Here is a 19307-nt window from a genome sequence, read left to right as displayed (position 1 = left end):
TTAACTTGGGTTATGTGCTTAACTTAGCGTTTCAGAACATCATGGGTGTGTGAAATGCCACCAAGTGGAACAACAGTGTGTTCTTTTTCAGACAAAGGCAGCTTGAAGCGGCACATAATATTTTTCACCTAAAAACATATAACTAGTCAGCTTAATGATGGGGTCAAACTGATTGTGATATGAGTTGTTAGATATGAGGACCACTCCATCAATTACGGCTTGTAACAACAGAAGGACCAAAATAAAGGCGAAAAGGCCAAGCGGTCTATGTCCCAAGGCTCTTGTGATTACACACCTCCTCCCACAAAGCTTCATCTTTGAGGTTTCTGATTACATAAAGCGGATTTGGATTAAAACCTTCCTTTACAGGAATGCATTTATTTATTTAAAACACTTATACATTATTGGAACAAGAAATGCAGCAAATAACGGTGTGTCCCTTCTTACATAATAAACCATTTAAACATTTTAAAAAGGTTCTTTGCATGTAATAGCATAGATACATATAAAGAAAACTGTTATATCTTGTTTATTATTGTCTCTTAAATAATTTACAATAAGTGTTACAACATAATTAATAACCAGATCATTAACCATGCATAAACCCTTTATAAGGGTAGCCCCATTGTACCAATATTTCTGGTGAGATACAAGTGGGGGAAAAAACAAGCTGTTTTAAATAGTCACTTACAAAGTGGAATCACAGCACACTGTTCTGTACATTGTAGAGTCACAGACCAGACAGAGAAATGCAGCCGTTCACATTTGCCTGTGAAATGTCTAATTCTTTGCAACATACTCAGGGCTTGTGCTTGACAAATTAATTTTGCACCACTGCATCTGTGACCTCCAGTAAAGCAGCATGAAGAGGTACTAAAAGTACTTGCCGTTGCGCTTGCCTTCCTCATCGCCCTCCTCCTCATTCTCGGGGTCGATGTCCTCGGCCTGCGTGATCCAGTCCAGGTACCCTTTCAGGTCCTCCTCCAGCTGCTGCTTCTCCCGCAGCTTCTGGAAGTCTCCGCGTGCTTTGGCTTTCTCCCTCTCCTTGGAGAACTCTCTAGAGGCAGGACAGCCCAGTCAGGGAAGGTGATGGAGACCCCTGTGTCTCTATCGTACCAAAGCAAAGCCTCAAACAAATGTTTCTCTCAGGTGGACGTGGGCATCTTTGGCTTTCAGGATTACTGAACATAACTGACCATTTGTTCTATGTCAGAACCATTTTCTATTTTTTGCTGTCCATTTTTCCACTGGGTTAATAAATTTCTAACAACAATGCCCCGAGGTTCTTGTAAACAGACTGTAATAACGCAAGGGATGAGTGGTCAACAAGAATTACTGGCAACAACAGATGATGGATTCTGCAACAAAATAATTATTGTTTTTCTATTCACCTGTTTCTTCAAAAACATCATCATGATCTTCCTAACAAAAACAGCTCACTGACTCCAGTGAGGAGAACAGATTTCATGGTTTTGTTCTTCACAGAACTGGAGCTGTTTGTTTTTTGCGACGCTAAATTTATTTATAATTCACAAATATTCCACAACAAAAATGTGGAAGGACCATTTAATTAGACTAAACCTTGCCTTAAGTCTTCTGTTGGTTAAGACCTCACCAGTGACTAATACGTTTTCTGTATTTTAATTTATTTTCAGTATCCCCCCCCCCCAGTACCACAGTAACTCCCATTTGAGGCCTGCACCAAAAATAAACCCAATTGTCTGAGTCAACACAGGGTGATATTTGCCAAATAAATACAATGGCAATGAGAGAACCTCCAGCAAAAACATGGTGCCGCGCTTCACACAAGCATAATACAACCAAGTGTAGTGCTTCCTCTTATTTACAAAGAGGGTACTTGAGCGCATCGGTTCAGTGAAAACCAAGCTGCTTAAAGAGTCAGTCTGCATCACACACACACACACTCACACACACACACACACACACACACGCACACCAAAGCAATCAAACAACATTAAAGCCGAACCAAATAACAATAAAACGAAGAATACAACAACGTAAAACTCTGCGAGAATTTCATTGTAGCTACAAATGTAATATAGCTGAAAGAAAATCAATGATCTTTCATAGCATGCTTGGAATCATTGTAATGAGTATTGTAATGAGTATTGTAATGAGCATTGTAATGAGTATTGTAATGAGCATTGTAATGAGTATTGTAATGAGCATTTGATATGACTTCACTGTGGCTTAAGCATGAAACATCAGACAAGAAAAACAAGTGTTTTTCTTCTTCTTCAGGCTTGAGTATATAACAGACTTTTTCTAAACCATCAAATGATTCTTTAAACGAAAGAGGGTTGATTTAACACATTGTAGCCTGGGAGACAGAAGTAAAAAGGGGCAATATAGTGGAGAAGGAAGGAGAAGAGCTTACCCGCTCAACACACCGAGGACAAGGTTCAAAACGAAGAAAGAGCCAAAGATGACCAGACTGACAAAGTAAACCCACGGCAATTCGAAACCCATGGCGTCATTCATCTGAAAGAACGACAGTGCGACACCTTTACAGAGGTATGGCACGGAAAGTGTAATACCTGCACAGCATGCAGAGGTAGGCAAAAGTTCGATAACATTAAGATTCACTGCATCAAGTACTTTCCTTCATTAATTAACAAAGACTCTTTAGAGTGGACTGCACAGTGCTAGTTTATTGGGTACATACAGTGCTAGCGCACTGGGTACATATAAGTCTAGCTTATTGGATACATACAGTGCTAGCTTACTGGGTACATACAATGCTAACTTATTTGGTGCAAGCAAGGGTACCTTAAGAAATACACACAGTGCTAGCTTACTGAGTACATATCGTGCTAACTTACCGGGTACACACAGTACTAGCTTATTGAGTACATGCAGTGCTAGCTTACTGAGTACATACAGTACTAGCTTACTGAGTATATACAGTACTAGCTTACTGAGTATATACAGTGCTAGCTTACTGAGTACATATCATGCTAACTTACCCGGTACATACAGTACTAGCTTATTGAGTACATGCAGTGCTAGCTTACTGAGTACATACAGTACTAGCTTACTGAGTATATACAGTATTAGCTTACTGAGTACGTACAGTGTTAGCTTATTGTATACATACAGTGCTGGCTTACCGAGTACATACAGTGCTGGCTTACCGAGTACATACAGTGCTAGCTTAAATACACACAGTGTTAGCTTAGGGAATACACACAGTGATTCATTCTACAACGCAGGAGATATGCAGAGCCCCCACTGAAACACACAGGCTCACAGCCTCGCACTAAAGCACCATGCTGGTGAGCTGTGCCGGTCACTAGATGCAAGGCGAGCGCTGCCCATTGGAGCCCCTCCATTTCCATCTGCCTCACAATCCAATTCTCACGCCAGTCTTTGCAATTTGGAGACGGACATTTCTCTTTAAATAAGCATTGTCATCCGTCCCTTTGATGGGTTCATTAGCATGTGCTCGCCATAGCAACCAGGGGTGATCGGAGAGCTTGCCGAATAAATGCAGCGTTGCAGCCAGTGGGGGGAGGGGGGGGAAGGGGGCGGCTCACCCAGTAGAGCACGTCGGTCCAGCCCTCCATGGTGATGCACTGGAACACAGTCAGCATAGCAAAGGCGAAGTTGTCGAAGTTGGTGATGCCCCAGTTGGGGCCGTGCCAGCCGTCCCTGCAGACGGTGTCGTTGCTGGGGCAGTGACGCCCATGACCTGAGATAGCGCACGGCGAAGGTTCCTCCTCAGCCATCGTTACTGTGGGGGGGGGGACAGGGTCACACCACCAGGCACTTTGAAAACTTTTGAAACTCAATACATTATGTTTGAGTAGGTTACAGAAGATACCGACAGAGCCGCTGCGTCACGCCTTCAGAATCTTGTAACGTTCACGGTAGAATTGCATCCCTTTTTAATAAGTTTTGTCTTTATAAGAAAAGAATCACAAATGTGAGAAAGAAGGGCAACTCTGATGTGAAATAATACTGCAATTACAACAATATAATTTATAGGGAAAACACTGCTCTGCCGAGCGCTCTGGGGCACGTTACATAATGTGCAGTCAGTGTTGGCCAAATTCTGTTACTTAGATCATTATAAATGACGGAATTCACTATTATTCACTGGTGAGGCCATAATAACGATGAATATACTCCAGTCACGGCTATGAAGGAGCCTTGCACCCCCCCCTCCAACGGCTGCTTTTAATGACACTAAATATTTCTTCCCCACTGTTAAGTGTTTTTTTTCCTGAGCGGAGACTTCCTGGCCCCACTGCGCTCAGACAGCTGGAAGCTCCGGTTGCCACAAGTTCTAGCTGCAATCTCTCCGACGTAACTGTCCGGCGTAGAACTGGCAGTAGCACGGAAACACACCCCCTGGCGACAGGCTCCATCAGGGTCTGAAATTAACTTTTTGACTCACTGGCCAAGGTGGTTGGTGACGAGCCAACTTGTCACCAGCCAAAATAATGAATTGCCTTTATGTGTCACATATACACTTATGTTCATTTTAAAGGTTGTCTTACTCCTTGTAAATATCGCCACATATCGCTTTTTAATTAACTTGATGATGATAGACTGGCAGCGAGTGATATCACCCACATTCCGCAAAGGTCCTCCCCTTCTCTGCCTCTGATTGGCTATCGTACATTGCTGGGTTACAGTTATTGTCAGGTGGTTGGTTACATAGGCTTAAACAAAAAAATGCTCAGAGAGGCAATCAGAGCGTAGGGATCGGTCATTACAGAATACGTGTCTGTGTTTGTGTTCAACTCTGACACAAGAAGCAAAATGCTCTTAAATCAAATACAGTAAAGACTCTCAGGACTCTCAGAATTGTGTTTTATTTTGTAACTTCTGCTACAAACATTCACCCACCAGAGTGGTTGACAGTCTTCTGGGATTTACTCGCCAAATGGAAAATCTGCCCGCGTTTGTAATCAGGAGGATGTTCTTCTCGGAGCCTGTGCTCCATTAACCCTAACCTGTTATAGGACTCGTTAAAGGACATTTTTAAGGGGAACCTGTTAAATCAAAATATCACAAATATCACAAAAAGAAATAAATCAACCAGCTCCATGAAGAGGTGACAAGGTCGTACCTGTGCCAGTGAAGTAACATGTTGCATGCATTTTCCCAATGAAGAGCTCCAGTCCTATAATGGCATAGATTATGATGACAAATAACACCAGGAGTGCAATGTGGAGGAGAGGGACCATGGCTTTTATAATGGAGTTCAAAACTACTTGTAAACCTGAAAGACAAAACAAGACAGGAATACAAAGCACAACTTATCAAGCTGACACGTCTAATTTTAGCAGCACTAGTTATTTCATTAATATTCCATGGAGCACATTCTAGTGACCCTGGTACTTCAGTGGACTGCAGATTGTGTTATATACAGCATGGCTTCCTGGGAAGCAGGAAACAACGGCGGGAGGAAGAGACAAGGTCACTCCACTGGGTTACACCCAGTCGCCATTAGCAACCAGCTAATCCCACATAACCAATTCTGACATCATTCACGGTTGTAGTAGCCAGAGCCTTTCTCATAGCTGCTAGATGTTCATTATAGCTGTAGTACTATGTCTAAACAGATTTCCTTCTAGCGGCTAGCAGAACAGATCACATTTCACCAAACAATCCAAAATCGTTCATTCCAAAGGAGAGTGAAATATTAAAACAGAAAGTTAGTTAGTTTAGTTTTGCCTGTAATAAATTCAAGAAGTTATCAATATATTCTGAACAGAAAGGCTCAATTGACTTGGTTTTCTTTATTATACAGAATCATTAACTGTTCAAAAAGCTTCGACTGACAATACAGTGAGCATGAGTATCAGCGCCTCACATATAATGCCGTTTGGCTAATGTCCGTAGGAAATGTAGATTGGAATGTCTGACATCCGCAGGTACTACAGAATGCAGTGAAAAATTAGGTGCCAACAGGGTGAAATCAGTTTATGGTCACGCAGTCAGCTGGTCATCAAATGGCAGTTCAAGAAAATCTGATTTTGGGCTCCCTAATAATCAATGTGTCACATGCAACTTGCAGGCCTTTAGTCCTGAGCCATACTATCAGACACGGTTTAGGATAGTCTTCAAAAATTCCTTCATCTTTAAGGAGGACTCCTCTGTCAGTGACCACACAGGACATCCGTTTGCAGGTGAACTTCAGATGAGCATCTAACCTGCAGTGCCAGTTAAAAGTTTGGACACGCCATGCTGCCAAAAAAGGAAGTTGATAGCGTTGCATCACATGGCCTGGCTGCCTGACATAAACACAGCAGAAATGGTTTTGGAGAAGTTCAGTCAGAGAGTGAGAGAAAGGCAGCCAAAGGGTGCTCAGCATGTGTGGAACTTCCTTCAGGACAGCTGGACAAGCATCCCAGGAGGCCACCTCATGAAACTAGCGTAGTGGAGACAGTAGAGTCAGCCAGTCCATGGAGTAATGGGGGTTAAAGGCCCAATGGTGGCATCACTGCCAGCCCAGGGATTTGAACCAGTGACCTTCTGACTCCTAACCCATTGAGTTTTGCCCCTCAACAAATTAAATTTAGTTAAGTCAGGGCATAATTCCATATATGTCACTTTATACTTAGTACCATAAACCTTTCTATGGGTAGGCATATTCACACTGGTACTGTACTTTTCCTGGAAGGCACAGAGGTTGCAATCAGACCCAAAGAGTCCACTACCCTAATTACAGCTGGCACCTCTCCTGAGCACGATTTTCACTCCCCCAAAATGAGCGCCTATGACTGCAGCACAGTCATTAGATATAGCCCTTGTTTTCATGAGCAGATCATTACTCTTCCTGCTTGATAAACACCAGGCATAACAATCAAGAATTTAAATCGCCTTATTAGCTCCTGTCAAATCACCCACCTGATTTATAATGGTATATGCTTACTTGTATGAGCCAAAGGCGTCTGAATCATAGTAACTCGTCATCATCCATGGCAAAAAAGATGCATTAAAATCCAAGACATAAATCAAAAGCAAACACAGGCTTGTAACTTTCTTTTGATGCTAAGTCTATTTAATTTAACAACAGTGAATAGGATGCAAATTCCAGAATGTTGTTCTGTAAGACCACAGTAGTCACTTCAAAGGTAACCCTTTGTAACGTCCAGCTGTTGATCCATAACATTCGTCCTGCCACAAATAAAAGAAGGGCCACTCACTGGGGACACCGGACACCAGCCTGAGGGGACGCAGTACCCGGAAGGCTCGCAGGGCCTTGACATCAAAGCCGCCCGGCTTGCCACCTGATTGGCCTGCAGCATCTCCCTCTTTGGTTAATACTTCAAGGATGACGCTAAACAGTCTGTGATGAAACACAAAAAGGAAATGAGGGGTCTCACCGCCAGCAGTATACTAGTTCATACGTTCAGAATGGACTCTTTCAGTGCATCCAGACAGTCACCTCACCCTGTAAGAGCCCAGCCACCTAACCTTAGAGAAAGGTGCCTGGTCTGCACAGGGATACATGAAGGACTACATGGGTAAAATGATAACTAAAATGCAGCTTGGCAGGTAAATGTAGGTATTTAACCTGACCTGAAGGACATTAGGGCTGCAAAAATCGATTAACCATGTGATCAAGCGATCAACTAATCAAATTGCTGGGCCAAACTTTCAGTAACTAGTGGCCTAGAAACAAAGATCTACTGTCTCGGCCATATTAAGCTTGCGCACAATCAAACGGTATATAGCATTTTGATGGTATTTGCAACAATACTGCAGCATTTTGACATTATGGCGATAAAATTTGCTGAGTGGGTAGCGGGGGGGTTGCTTATTTTGCTGCTAAGACTTTAAAATTTTGAGGGACTATATTACCGGCCAACCCTAGTAAAAATTGATCTTGAAAGTTTACCCGTTTCACTATACGGTTTGCATTTATGTTTGTTGCAGTACATCGGCGAGCCGCGAGTCTCGGGGAATATCACTGCTGTACGCCTGTGCGAAGAGCGACTGTCTGGGTCTATTAGCATATGCAGTTTGTACACAGAAGTCTGTGCGCAGAACCTAACATGTAACATGCTATGGAAAAGTGAAGTATACACTATGCTTAACATATCAATGTAAACATTGGTAGGCGGTAATCTCATCATATGCAATTTTTGCAGCAAACCACAAAAAGCGACCAATCGGTTTGTTAAATACTTTTATTACTAATTACTATCAACGTTATCAGTTAGTTGTTGAAGCAATTTAGAGACACTTATTAGTTAACTCCAAATCAAACTAATAAGTTAACTTTGTGAGTGCAGTAGAAAAGTGGAGGAAATCCACACAACACAGAAAAGAGGCAACATATGAACCTGCAGCCCAGTAGCCTTGGGGTAGCAAGTGCTACTCACTGAGCTGCCATACCACCCATTAAGAAATTCATATAAATACCATCTAAAGGACACGTGAATGACAATATGAACATGATCCCTAACATGGAAGGTAAAAGTGAGGTACTTACCCTACTATTACAATGATGAAATCCAACATGTTCCAGCCGTTCCTCACGTAGGAATTCTGGTGCATGACTAATCCATATGCTATGATCTTCAAAAAAGTTTCAATTGTAAAAATGATAAGGAAGGCATATTCTACTGTTTCCTGAAAAAGAGACGTAGGAGGAATGAGCCCATTAAGAACACTTAGCTACATGTTCACCTAGTCACACTGAAGCAGTGACACCATGATGGACTCCCCACAGGAACTGAACCTGTTACCATCCATCAAGGTACAAGCTAATTTCTTAGCTGCTATGACACTTACTGATGTTATATGGAATCAAACAACTGCTTGGCTGAATGATTAATGAACTGGAAAATCCAAACCAATCCATAAGCTACCGTGTATCTCATTTAGACCATTACGATCATGTGAATTTAATGTGTAAGGAGCTTATAGGTCTACAAGTCCAATGGGTCCCAATGGGTTCGGACTGACATTTCAGACCCATGCAGAACTCTAACCTGGTTCATCCAAAAAAACTGAGCTGCGTGAAGTTTCATCAGCATATCAGCGCGCCTGAACATCCAGCCAAGTTTAGACTAATGTCAGAGTTTTTCTCAATTTTCAGGCACAACCCGGCAGACTTCATTAATCCAGTGTATTGAGTATAATTACATAGTAAATGATCAAGACCATATCAACTTGTCTAAATGGATAGAGATGTTCAAAGCATAGTAATAGAACAAACATAGTAACATTGGGAGCATACTGTATGCAGCATACTGAAAAACATCTTTGAGCTTTCTTTCCTTGCAGAAATGAAAATTTCTGGCTGTGGATATTTCATTGGGACAATGAATGAAAAATTGCAAATCCATAAGATTTACACAACTATAAGCATAAGGATGTGGCCATGAATCCAACAGCTTAAAGAAGAACATAAATTAAAAACCAACACAATGGCAACATTCAAAATGATCTCCAGATAATGGCAAGGACCTCCTTCTCCATCGAGGCGCAACCCGAAGTTGAATTCTGTTCTTTTAAAAATTCATAAGTTGTGTTTGCTACGAATTTGCTTATGACTGTTTTTGATGAAGTTCTCAGTGATCCTGGAGCCTATCCTGAGAAGCATGGGGCATGAGGTAGGGGGAGGTCAAACACCGGGACAGACGCCCCGGACAGGAGGTCAAACACCGGGACAGACGCCCGGACAGGAGGTCAAACACCGGGACAGACGCCCCGGACAGGAGGTCAAACACCGGGACAGACGCCCCGGACAGGATGCCAATCACCGGGACAGACGCCCCGGACAGGATGCCAAACACCAGGACAGGCACCCCGGACCAAAACACTTGACCAAAAGCAATAAGTAGCACAGGCGGAGAACGTTTCTGATTTGAGATAAAATGGCGTAACTTCACTGCACTCCAGCCCCAGACCCTCACCCCATCAACTCCGCCTTGGTGGCTAGAGAAACATACTATGTCATCAGCTACTGATGATACTTTCATCTGTTATCCATCTTTCAACTTTCAGCGAGTTGACAGCTTTCTGTAGTTGGGTGTTTCGGGGTGAGAGCAAAGGCTACAGATGAAGGAGCAGGAACAGAAAAAAAAATACAAAATCTGACCCACATTTCTGTACATTAATCCTGTTGACCTTTATACATTTAGACAAATCATTTTTAATCTAGTACCAGTAAATTTGGAACCTTCTTAAAACAAACTATAAGAATCAACTGTGCGTACTGCACAGGTCTGATCCACAAATAGAGCTGCCACCCGTCCCATATTTTAAGGGAAACGTCCCGTTTTAAACCAAAATGGGACAAGATTTGTCCTCTTTTTTCCCTTTTCGTCACCCCCCTTTCCCTGACAAATTTAATATTAAGGGACTATAGCATAAACACAGTTGTCACATGATTATGATCAGATGCTTAAAATTATTCATTTACTGCAGCAAGTCAGTGAGCACCACTGTGACTTTGTACCTCATGGTTACGGTTGGATTCTTCTCCTGGTCTTGTATGTAGAGAGTTTGCATGGTCTCCCTGCATCTATATGGGTTTCCTCTACCTATTCTGGTCTTCTTTTGCAGTCCAAAGACATTTGGTTCGGTGGGTAAGCTGTTCTAAATGGCTTGACTGAGCATCCTGCGATGGGCTGACCTCATGTCCAGGGTATATCCCCTGCCTTGTGTTCTGTGGTCAGAACCCTGTTAAACCGTTGGAAGATGTATGGATTTTCATTAATACTTAAGTAGTTTTGTGCCACTTTCTACAGCTTGACCTTGTGGCATATGTGAATAAATATGGCAGACCAGCAGGTTCCACTGTGATCTCACACAGACCCTTATAGTCACTCCCAGTGATCACATGACTACAGATGTGGTACAGGCCCTGAATTGATCTCTGGAAAACACTGTGGCCTCTTGACCTTTCCAGAACCAATGGACTGTCGCGGGGCTAAGTTTGCACAATGTCTAGCCAAACATTTCACTCCAGCATAGTTAATGACATAATTCTGATGTGATTTTATCTGAAATGCCACCTATTGAGATATGCCAAGCACACCATCAAACCTGTAAAGCCAAAACATATGAAGACGAGTCAAATAAATTGTCTAGATGATTCAATCTGAGCATTAATGAAAAATAGGTGCTTATCCACCACCGGTTGAAAAATAAGCCGACACCTTGCCTTGTGCAGGCAGGAACAGTATGAATAATCATTCCTCTATGCAAACTGTCAAATGCAAACTTTTGACATCTCTAATGATGTCAGAATTTACAGCAGATTTGCATTCAGCAATTATGATTTGCTCATGAACAGCCTCTGGAGTAAAACAAAGTACAATACTAGCCTACATCAGAGCTATCTTACAGACACCGCCTATCTTAAATACGGCACTCCATTATGAGAAGAAGAGCCAAATCTGACTTGATATTCCTGTGGTAAGTGAAGCTCAAAGTAGTGAATTCAAAGCATAAAACCGCAAACTGCTCTGAATGGAGGAAGGTTTAAAATAGCACAGTGTGACAAACATGCGGGTTCGGATACGGAAAGTTACAGTGTAATAGACAACAAAGACTTCCTGCTAAAATGCGAGATCACAGAAGACCTGCGGGATCATCCTCTGCTTTGTGGCACGACGATGAGTCAGGCCGGCCAATTTCCACCTGCTCTGCCTTCTCCTCAGCCTCACGCAACGCAATGGGGCCTGTGAGCTCTTGCTGCTATTGATCATCTAGGGTCAAGGCCACGCATGAATAAGTCAATGGATCAGCTTAGCGCTTCAGTGAGCACCAGCTTCAAGCTGTTTCATATCTGATTTAATGGTTATGGACAGATTCACTGCTGTTCAGTACCAAAGCAACCCCCAACACGCATACAGAGTTCCGTATTCAGGCTGGTGTGTATCTGTACAGTATCTATAAACGTTTAAGCAATAATTCCCATCAAAATTCCACCACAAAGCCTCAAACGAGTTACTAATAAATCAGTTATTTACCAAACAAACAGCTTTCATGGTTGGAGCACATTTATAATTGTGGAAAATTTCATCTTCAGATGGGAATTAAATAAGGCACGATGAAGCAGGATTTTTCAATTTGCTAGAGGATTGAGAGAAGCTTTGTTAAATGTGTGATATCAGTCTACAGGAATTAGGTCACATTTAGCAGAGCTTCAGCATGATCCCAGGAGGTTTACATGCCTGCTGGAGTTGGTTACCATTCACAAAAATATTGGGTAGCTGTAACATCCGAGATGCCAAAGCAGATCAGCAGGAGATTCTGTCACCTTTCTGCATGTCTGTTTGCATGTTCTTCTCGTGTTTCTGTTGGTGTCCTCCAGTTGTTCAGGTTCCCTCTCATGGTCCAGAGATGTGAAGTTTGGGTGTGTCTAACTTTACCCTCCTCGGTGTCCTATCCAAGGCTGCCTTACATACACTTTTCAGGTATATGCTATAAATCTCAGAGATACTGACTGGGTGACGACAGACAGAACACAACATAATATTTGTTCCTAAAAATGGGAAAAGCAATATGTTTTGCAGTACACAGTCAAAAGTGCTTATATTTTGCAGAATAGAGCCATTTTAATGACTCCTAACATCAGTCATATGTTCTTCTGAAATAGTAAATGATCAGAATGTTTTACGGAATTCTTGTTCTTTGATCGAGTGCAGAAAGTACAGATCATGTAGCACAGAAACCCTCCATGACCCACACAGAACCGTGACCTTGGACGCGAGGGAACGGCATGTCACTAGATAAAACAACTCTGAATGTACACAATGGCTCAAATGCTATTTCACATCCTTCCGCGGATCCTCAAAATGTATAATGGAAAATAATCACGTACCTTACAGCTGTAATATAGATTAATAACAAACATCTTATGATATACTGTTTGTTATTGTCATGTTTGTCAATTAATCTATATTAAAGCTGCCAAGGTAAGTTAGGATGTTAAGGTATACTTACACACTGCTTATGAATGTTGTATACATACATCATAAAGGGGCACTGAGTGTTCTATGAATGGATAATGAATGCAGTTAAAGTGATACCTGACAGTACTTGTTCTAGAAAATTAGACTGCATTTAATGTACTTTTGTATTTTGTCATATTGTAGATCCTACAGCCTAAATCAGTGCCATCATTTTATAAAAATTGGTACTGCTCATTATTTCCTGCTAGGATATATTTATTGTAATCTATATTAATTCACCCAAGAAGCTAAGGGATGATGGGATTTATATGTCCCATTTTTTTTATACATGGGGAAAAAAGCCAGTATTAAGCGCATCTACAGGAAACTGTCTCCAGGGTCATTCACATTCTAGCTCCAGCTAAAGGCTCCACACAGTACAAAGGAACTCATTTAATTCATAGTTTCTTTCACAAAATCAATGCCATCACTGCTACATTTTTCCTGAATTGATGTTTCAGTTCTGAATGCCACTTTCTGTGACCAAACTGAACAATAAGTGCCTGACAAAAGGCATGTGTGCATCGCTGCTGAAAGGAGGGTTCTAGTGGCCCTTGGAGGGGCCCCTTTGAGGGGGCCTCAGTGGAGCTTACACATGAGCCTTGATGGGACAGTCAGCTTACTGTGCTTTAAAATGGAATCTCTTTTCATAATGGAAAGTGGATTTACTGCCCAGATCAGCAAGGAGTTTTGGCCGACGTGTGCCAGTGTGTGTGTGTGTGTGTGTTTGTCTTCATGAGTATGGGGGAAGAATGTAGGGGGTGTGCTTTTCCCTGGAGTGTGTCAGGTGACCAGATATCTGTTAGTTGATTGGCCCTCATTTGTGCAATCCCAGATCTGTCCTGTTTGCCATCTCAGCTGGAGACAATGTAACAAGTTTCCTCCCTTCTAATGATCATTCCTGAGTCTAAATTAAGACCCACTCATTAGCAACTTAGTTGAAAAAAGAATTGCCATAATAGTACTTTAGAAATGATATTAATTCTTAATATAATTAATTCTTTTGATTCACAACAGTTATGATGCATAGACCTTAGGGTGACAAAATGTAACATTCGTACAAAGATTTCTGGTATGATTATTATAAACCACAAAATGAAATACATCATCATTCAACTAACCATTGGTAACTGAAATAACCAATTAAAACAAATATGCTGCGCAGATGTTGAGGTATTTTAAAGACTCCGGTACATGTGAAGAGTTTGTGTCACAGCTGATTCTGCATCACGGTTCAGATTACAGGGTTACTGCACTTTTCAGTAGAGCAAATCCAGCCAGATGCATGTTAATGGGATTAGAAATGTTCAGATGAGTTTTATCTAGTCAGAGGTAAGTACAATGAAATTAACAGCGGTGACTGTGTGCAGAACGCAGAGCTGTTACTCATTACACGAGACACTAGTCTACCCCTCACTTCATGCCACATTTCCCAAAACAGACCTGCATTTGAAAACACGTGTCTGCTTAATTATGTAATTAGATAATACCCATTCAGTACACTGGACGGCTTAAGATGACTATTTAATTATTGTTTAAAAAAATCAAGCTGTTACAGTCAGCTCATGGGAACAGAAGCACCCTCTATGCAGCTTCTGACTCAGATATGAACCTGTAACACTTCACAGCGCACACAAGCCTCCCTGCACCCAGTAGTGCAGATGGTGCAGCATGAATGGGTGAAGTGTGCAGAGGATGGATGGGAGCGGCGCATGCGTTTCTGTGCATGGGTGCATTCCCAACTGCAGAGCACGTGCGGGCCACACGCATAAAGAGGTGACCGTCACCAGGCCGCTTGCCGAGCAGCTGCTGCTGTAATTAATAGGCAGGTGCTCTGCTCGCTCACATGGCCAATAGGCAATCTGATTTCTGATTTCCCTCCCCGGGGGAGGGGGAGTTCATCCCCTGCCAGGCACGGACACTAAGCAACCACAGGGCTCAGTGTCGTACGAATCCGCTTTTCCAACAGCAAGGGGGGGGGGGGGGGGGGGGGGGAGGGAAGGGGGTCATGGGTTTGTGGCTCTCAGAGGGACTTAAGATGGCAGGAGGTGGAGCCGCAGCTGGACCCGCCTTCTGCCGATAAGCGTCCGCGAGATTAGCACAGGAGTCCAGCCTGCTGATCTTACCACAGCTGCCGTTCCATTCCGGGGGTCACGCCCAGCGACCGTACAGCCATGCTTGTTTTCCAAGCTGTACTTCTGTAGTACATCAGACTATCCCCGATTCTATTCCTCCTTCTCCTGGAGTGAGTGGGTTGATGTTTACATCACTCTATAAGCCTACATTACATCTGCGATTGACAGCACACGGTAATCCCACAGTGCATTTCAAACCGTCCCCCATCACTAGAGGAAGAGGGAAAAAAAAGAACCTGTCTTCTGACTGGCATTATCTAGGTTAAAATAGGTTGTTTCTGCTTGTATTTCAATTACCTTGCTTTCTGAATCAAACCACCAGGAAAGAACACGCAGATAACAGGGAAAAAAACTGAAATCTGTGGGATGGACGGACATCATTGTCAGACTCCAGATCTGGGTTTGCTGCTTTTATTGCACCTGCATAGCCGAATATCTTAAAGTCATTAAAATCGAGTAACTCGGTCGTTTTCTAGTACATCCAAGCAGCTGCGGCGGCTCCGTGAGCACACAGCATCCGGTGGGAGGATGCCTGGGGAACACTCAGCCCTTTCACTGCTGCAGGAGAAGGAAGAGACAAACCACACATTTAAAATTAGCTGTTCAAAAATGTTCATAAATGAATACTCCTTCATATATCGAACAGGAGCGGGATGCCAAGATTTGGATTTCAGAAAATTAACGAGCAAAAGGCTCTTGTTTTCTCTGGCAGACCAGAAAGATGACAGTCTCAGTTAAACATTCCCCCTGAGGACCGCATTTCCCATGACCCTAAGCTACAGTATCTGCCATGTAACCCCCGAATCAGATTGAACACACATTTGTTACTTATTGCTCATTTTCTGTGTCGAAATAAAACTAGGTCATTATATTCCTTCAATGCTGATTTATTATTTCTCAGCAAATACAGCCTATGTGGACTTAGTAACAAACAAAATTCTACCCAAATTGCAGTTACAAATGTGTATTAATCTCTCCTGGCCTTATTCTCCCACGACCCTTTGATAGAAACAGCCGTGGTTATATTTAAGCACTGTGGCCTGACACCTTTAGCGCTGTGGGCTGCACTCGAATCCCAACCCACCTGTGTGTGTGGAGTCCAGCAAGAAAGTATTTACGTTTGCCACAGTTTAGGTAATTATAACCAAGTGCACATTATGCTATTTTACTTTTAACAATAATACACAGGAGGAAACAACCACCTTTGTGTTCTGATGAGGAGGAGGGAGCCGCATGAGAAACCTTCTATCCTATGATTGGCATTTTCAGAAAATGAACTTAGTGAAGCCAAAGAAAAAATTTTGATCGATACTTAAATATGCTGAGAACATGCAGCTTCCACACATACGAGAAGGTTATGCAGCTTGCAGTTAGCTAAAGACCTACAGGCTTGTCAGTCTGATGCAGCACATTCTCATCTTAAGGAAGTATGCCTACAAACCATGGATCCCTACATTTCCAGATGATCCCTTCATCTTCCAAACGCTTCTCCTGGTCAAGGTCACCATGGGTTAGAGCCCATCCCTAATGGGTACAGTATTATTCTCGATTGTACCCTGGGCAGGATGCCATTCCATCGAAAGATATATACAAACATAATGATACAGATGAACTCTCACCTTACGGACAATTTAACGATACTGCTCCTTTGCACAGCTGGAGGAAATTCGCCAGTTGACCGATTTCATTTGAAGTCAGTCATCACAGTGTGAGACACTTCTGTCCAGAGCAAGTATCTCTATCCCATTATAATGCACATCATCCCCACTGGGAATACTCCCAGCATACTCACAAGTATACTCCAAGATGACAGTGCTCCAGGGCATAAACTGTCAACAGGCAGAAGCACAAGGACAAACCCATCCGTCCTTCAAGGCCCTCCTAATCACCCGGAATGGATAATATATGTCAATGTAGGAGAAATGACTCCAAAGCCTGAAGAGGAGCCTGTAGCAGTACCTTCTGCCATCATTAAATGGTCATGAAGCAGAGGAATTCTGCACAGCAGAGCGACACCAGATCCCTGCAGAGCAGTTCCAGACTCATGTTGCATGATATACATTCTGCCTTGGCACCATAGCTGAGCCCAGCAGCCAGAACGTTCCTTTCTAGAGTAACTATCAGAATGATGCATAAGAATCTTATATTATCTAGAAAGAAATGTTCAGTAGCACAAGATTGGTGTCAGTGGTGTGAACGACACCTACTAATATATACAGAATATTTAAACTAGAATTATACTGATATATTGCTATTCTTTCAAAGAAAGCATTACTAAAAAAACACTGACAGCTGGCAGTGCACCGTATAAACTGGTGATGACGACATAATGCTTCATAAAATTAATAATAATTAGACTTGTTATTTCCATTATTTGAAAATATTCAGACAATTATTAGCACACAGAAAAACACAGTCAAAATGTGCTTTACAGTTATTGTTTTGTAGGAACAATGAAAATAGGCACAGGGCAACACTGTTTACGATTTGGCATCAGCTGAATCAGGGAGCAAAGGTACGAAATCGCAGAATCTAGTGACTCTTCCAACCCCTGAAAGGCATTGAAACTTCTGTCACTGTATTTTATTAGTAACAGCAGAGACCATATGATGCACATATGATGTCTTACAGTCGCTTAAAGCCCTCAGCACTCCATAGTCCAGCATGAGAGGGTAGAAATGACTTCTCAGGACCCCCAGCACGGACCGGAGTGATTCATTACCAAGTGTGAACCAGTGGGAATGAGAATCAGCACCGCCAAATGTGCAGCCATGCTGCTCTCCGCGGAAACAGTGGACTACTCCTCTCAGGTGAGTGCAGTCTGTGCTCAGTGAAGGAGCTTAAGCATCCAGGGATCCAGATCATTAATGATGATGAAAGGGAACATTAGACTGAGAGGCGGAGATGCTGCAGTTTTTAAGGCACTGAGGAGGTCAGTGCTGGTAAAGGAGCTGGAGTCAAGTGATCAGATTAATTCCATATCCTTACCTACAGCCCTGAACTGTGGTATTTACTGGAAATTATAATTACAAATACACAGGCAAACAAGTCAACTCTTGACCACAATCCCATCATGCACCTCTTCTCTAAGCCCCTAGATCCTATTCCACCACAGGAACAAGGTTGCAAGTGCAAGCGGCTAAAATGGAGTTTAATTACCTTACTGACCTGGATATAAAAGGCTTTAAGTAAAGGCAAGCTGTTGTGATTACATTTGAACATTGATATATTTTACTATCGTTATGTGATCATAAACTTATTTGTTTCATTGAGCCAAGTCATAACACATAGCCGAGATTATTAACCCTTTAGACTAACGGTCTATTAATAGTATTAGGAAACTGTGGATGGATTAATATGCCGTATCAGCTTCTTAATGTGCATCTCACATTCGCCGTTGTGTTTGTGGGTTTTCACTGCAACTCCCTCGTTAGATTATTAATTGAACTCATTGGCTGAAGTCTTCACACCTGGGTTTGAACCGCTGACCTAAAGGTTACCCACAAAGTCTGCATACACAGTGGCTTTTCGAAGATAAGATTGACTGCGCCTGCTCTATGGCTATGATTTGTGGATATTCATACAATTCAGGGACCTTCTAAAATTATACAAAGTCACATGACTACGGGAAAATTGCATTTTGCATTCTATGACTTACATCAGTCAGAGCCAATGAGGATGGGATAATACACTAATGGGCCAATTCCATTTCGGGCCCAGCTCTCCCATTGGCTCTGCTACTGTTCAGCACAGCATAGAGTTAAGTCACAGCTCAAGCACGCTAAGTCAACTGGCTTTGGGCACTAGATTAGAACTGACGCTTAAACTTGGATGGAGTTCAGTTTTACTCTAGTGATTCACATACGCTTAAAATCCGTGCTAATACACTGCCAGCCTACCAGGAACATAAGTTATAAGGGCATGTCACATCAGTACAGGCAGTGCCTGGGTTAAGAAAGTCTGACTTACAGACAACTCATATTTACGAACAGACTGCCATAAAGCCTGTTACATAAAAAAATTGGGTTAAATACAATGATATGCAATAATAAACGCACACACTGTTTTATGATGCATGCACCCTGATGAGGATCATGACAAATTTGTCTTTTATGAGCATTTAAGTTTTACAGAAGCATACAAGTCCAGCAATTGAACTTAACGTGTCACAGGAGCAAAAAAATACAACATGCAAGTTGGGCACCCCCAAAGATTCTCTGCC

At 42.4% G+C, this 19307-nt stretch overlaps 1 protein-coding gene across 7 annotated transcripts in view; it reads right to left on the bottom strand.

Annotated features, from left to right (window-relative positions):
- Positions 1–19307, bottom strand: part of LOC125745203 (voltage-dependent L-type calcium channel subunit alpha-1D-like) — a 75406-nt gene that overhangs the window by 40389 nt on the left and 15710 nt on the right. For all 7 annotated transcript variants that reach the window (XM_049017791.1, XM_049017795.1, XM_049017796.1 and 4 more), the window contains exons 4-9: positions 8474–8613; positions 7182–7324; positions 5099–5251; positions 3558–3754; positions 2399–2502; positions 884–1057 (exon numbers count right to left, since the gene is read on the bottom strand). In XM_049017791.1, the coding sequence (XP_048873748.1) occupies positions 884–1057; positions 2399–2502; positions 3558–3754; positions 5099–5251; positions 7182–7324; positions 8474–8613 (911 nt within the window). The remainder of the gene's footprint in view (positions 1–883; positions 1058–2398; positions 2503–3557; positions 3755–5098; positions 5252–7181; positions 7325–8473; positions 8614–19307) is intronic.

The sequence above is a fragment of the Brienomyrus brachyistius genome, chromosome 6 (assembly GCF_023856365.1).
Source record: "Brienomyrus brachyistius isolate T26 chromosome 6, BBRACH_0.4, whole genome shotgun sequence".
In the NCBI taxonomy this organism is placed as follows: Eukaryota; Metazoa; Chordata; class Actinopteri; order Osteoglossiformes; family Mormyridae; genus Brienomyrus; species Brienomyrus brachyistius.
This window is presented reverse-complemented; position numbering and strand designations above follow the sequence as displayed.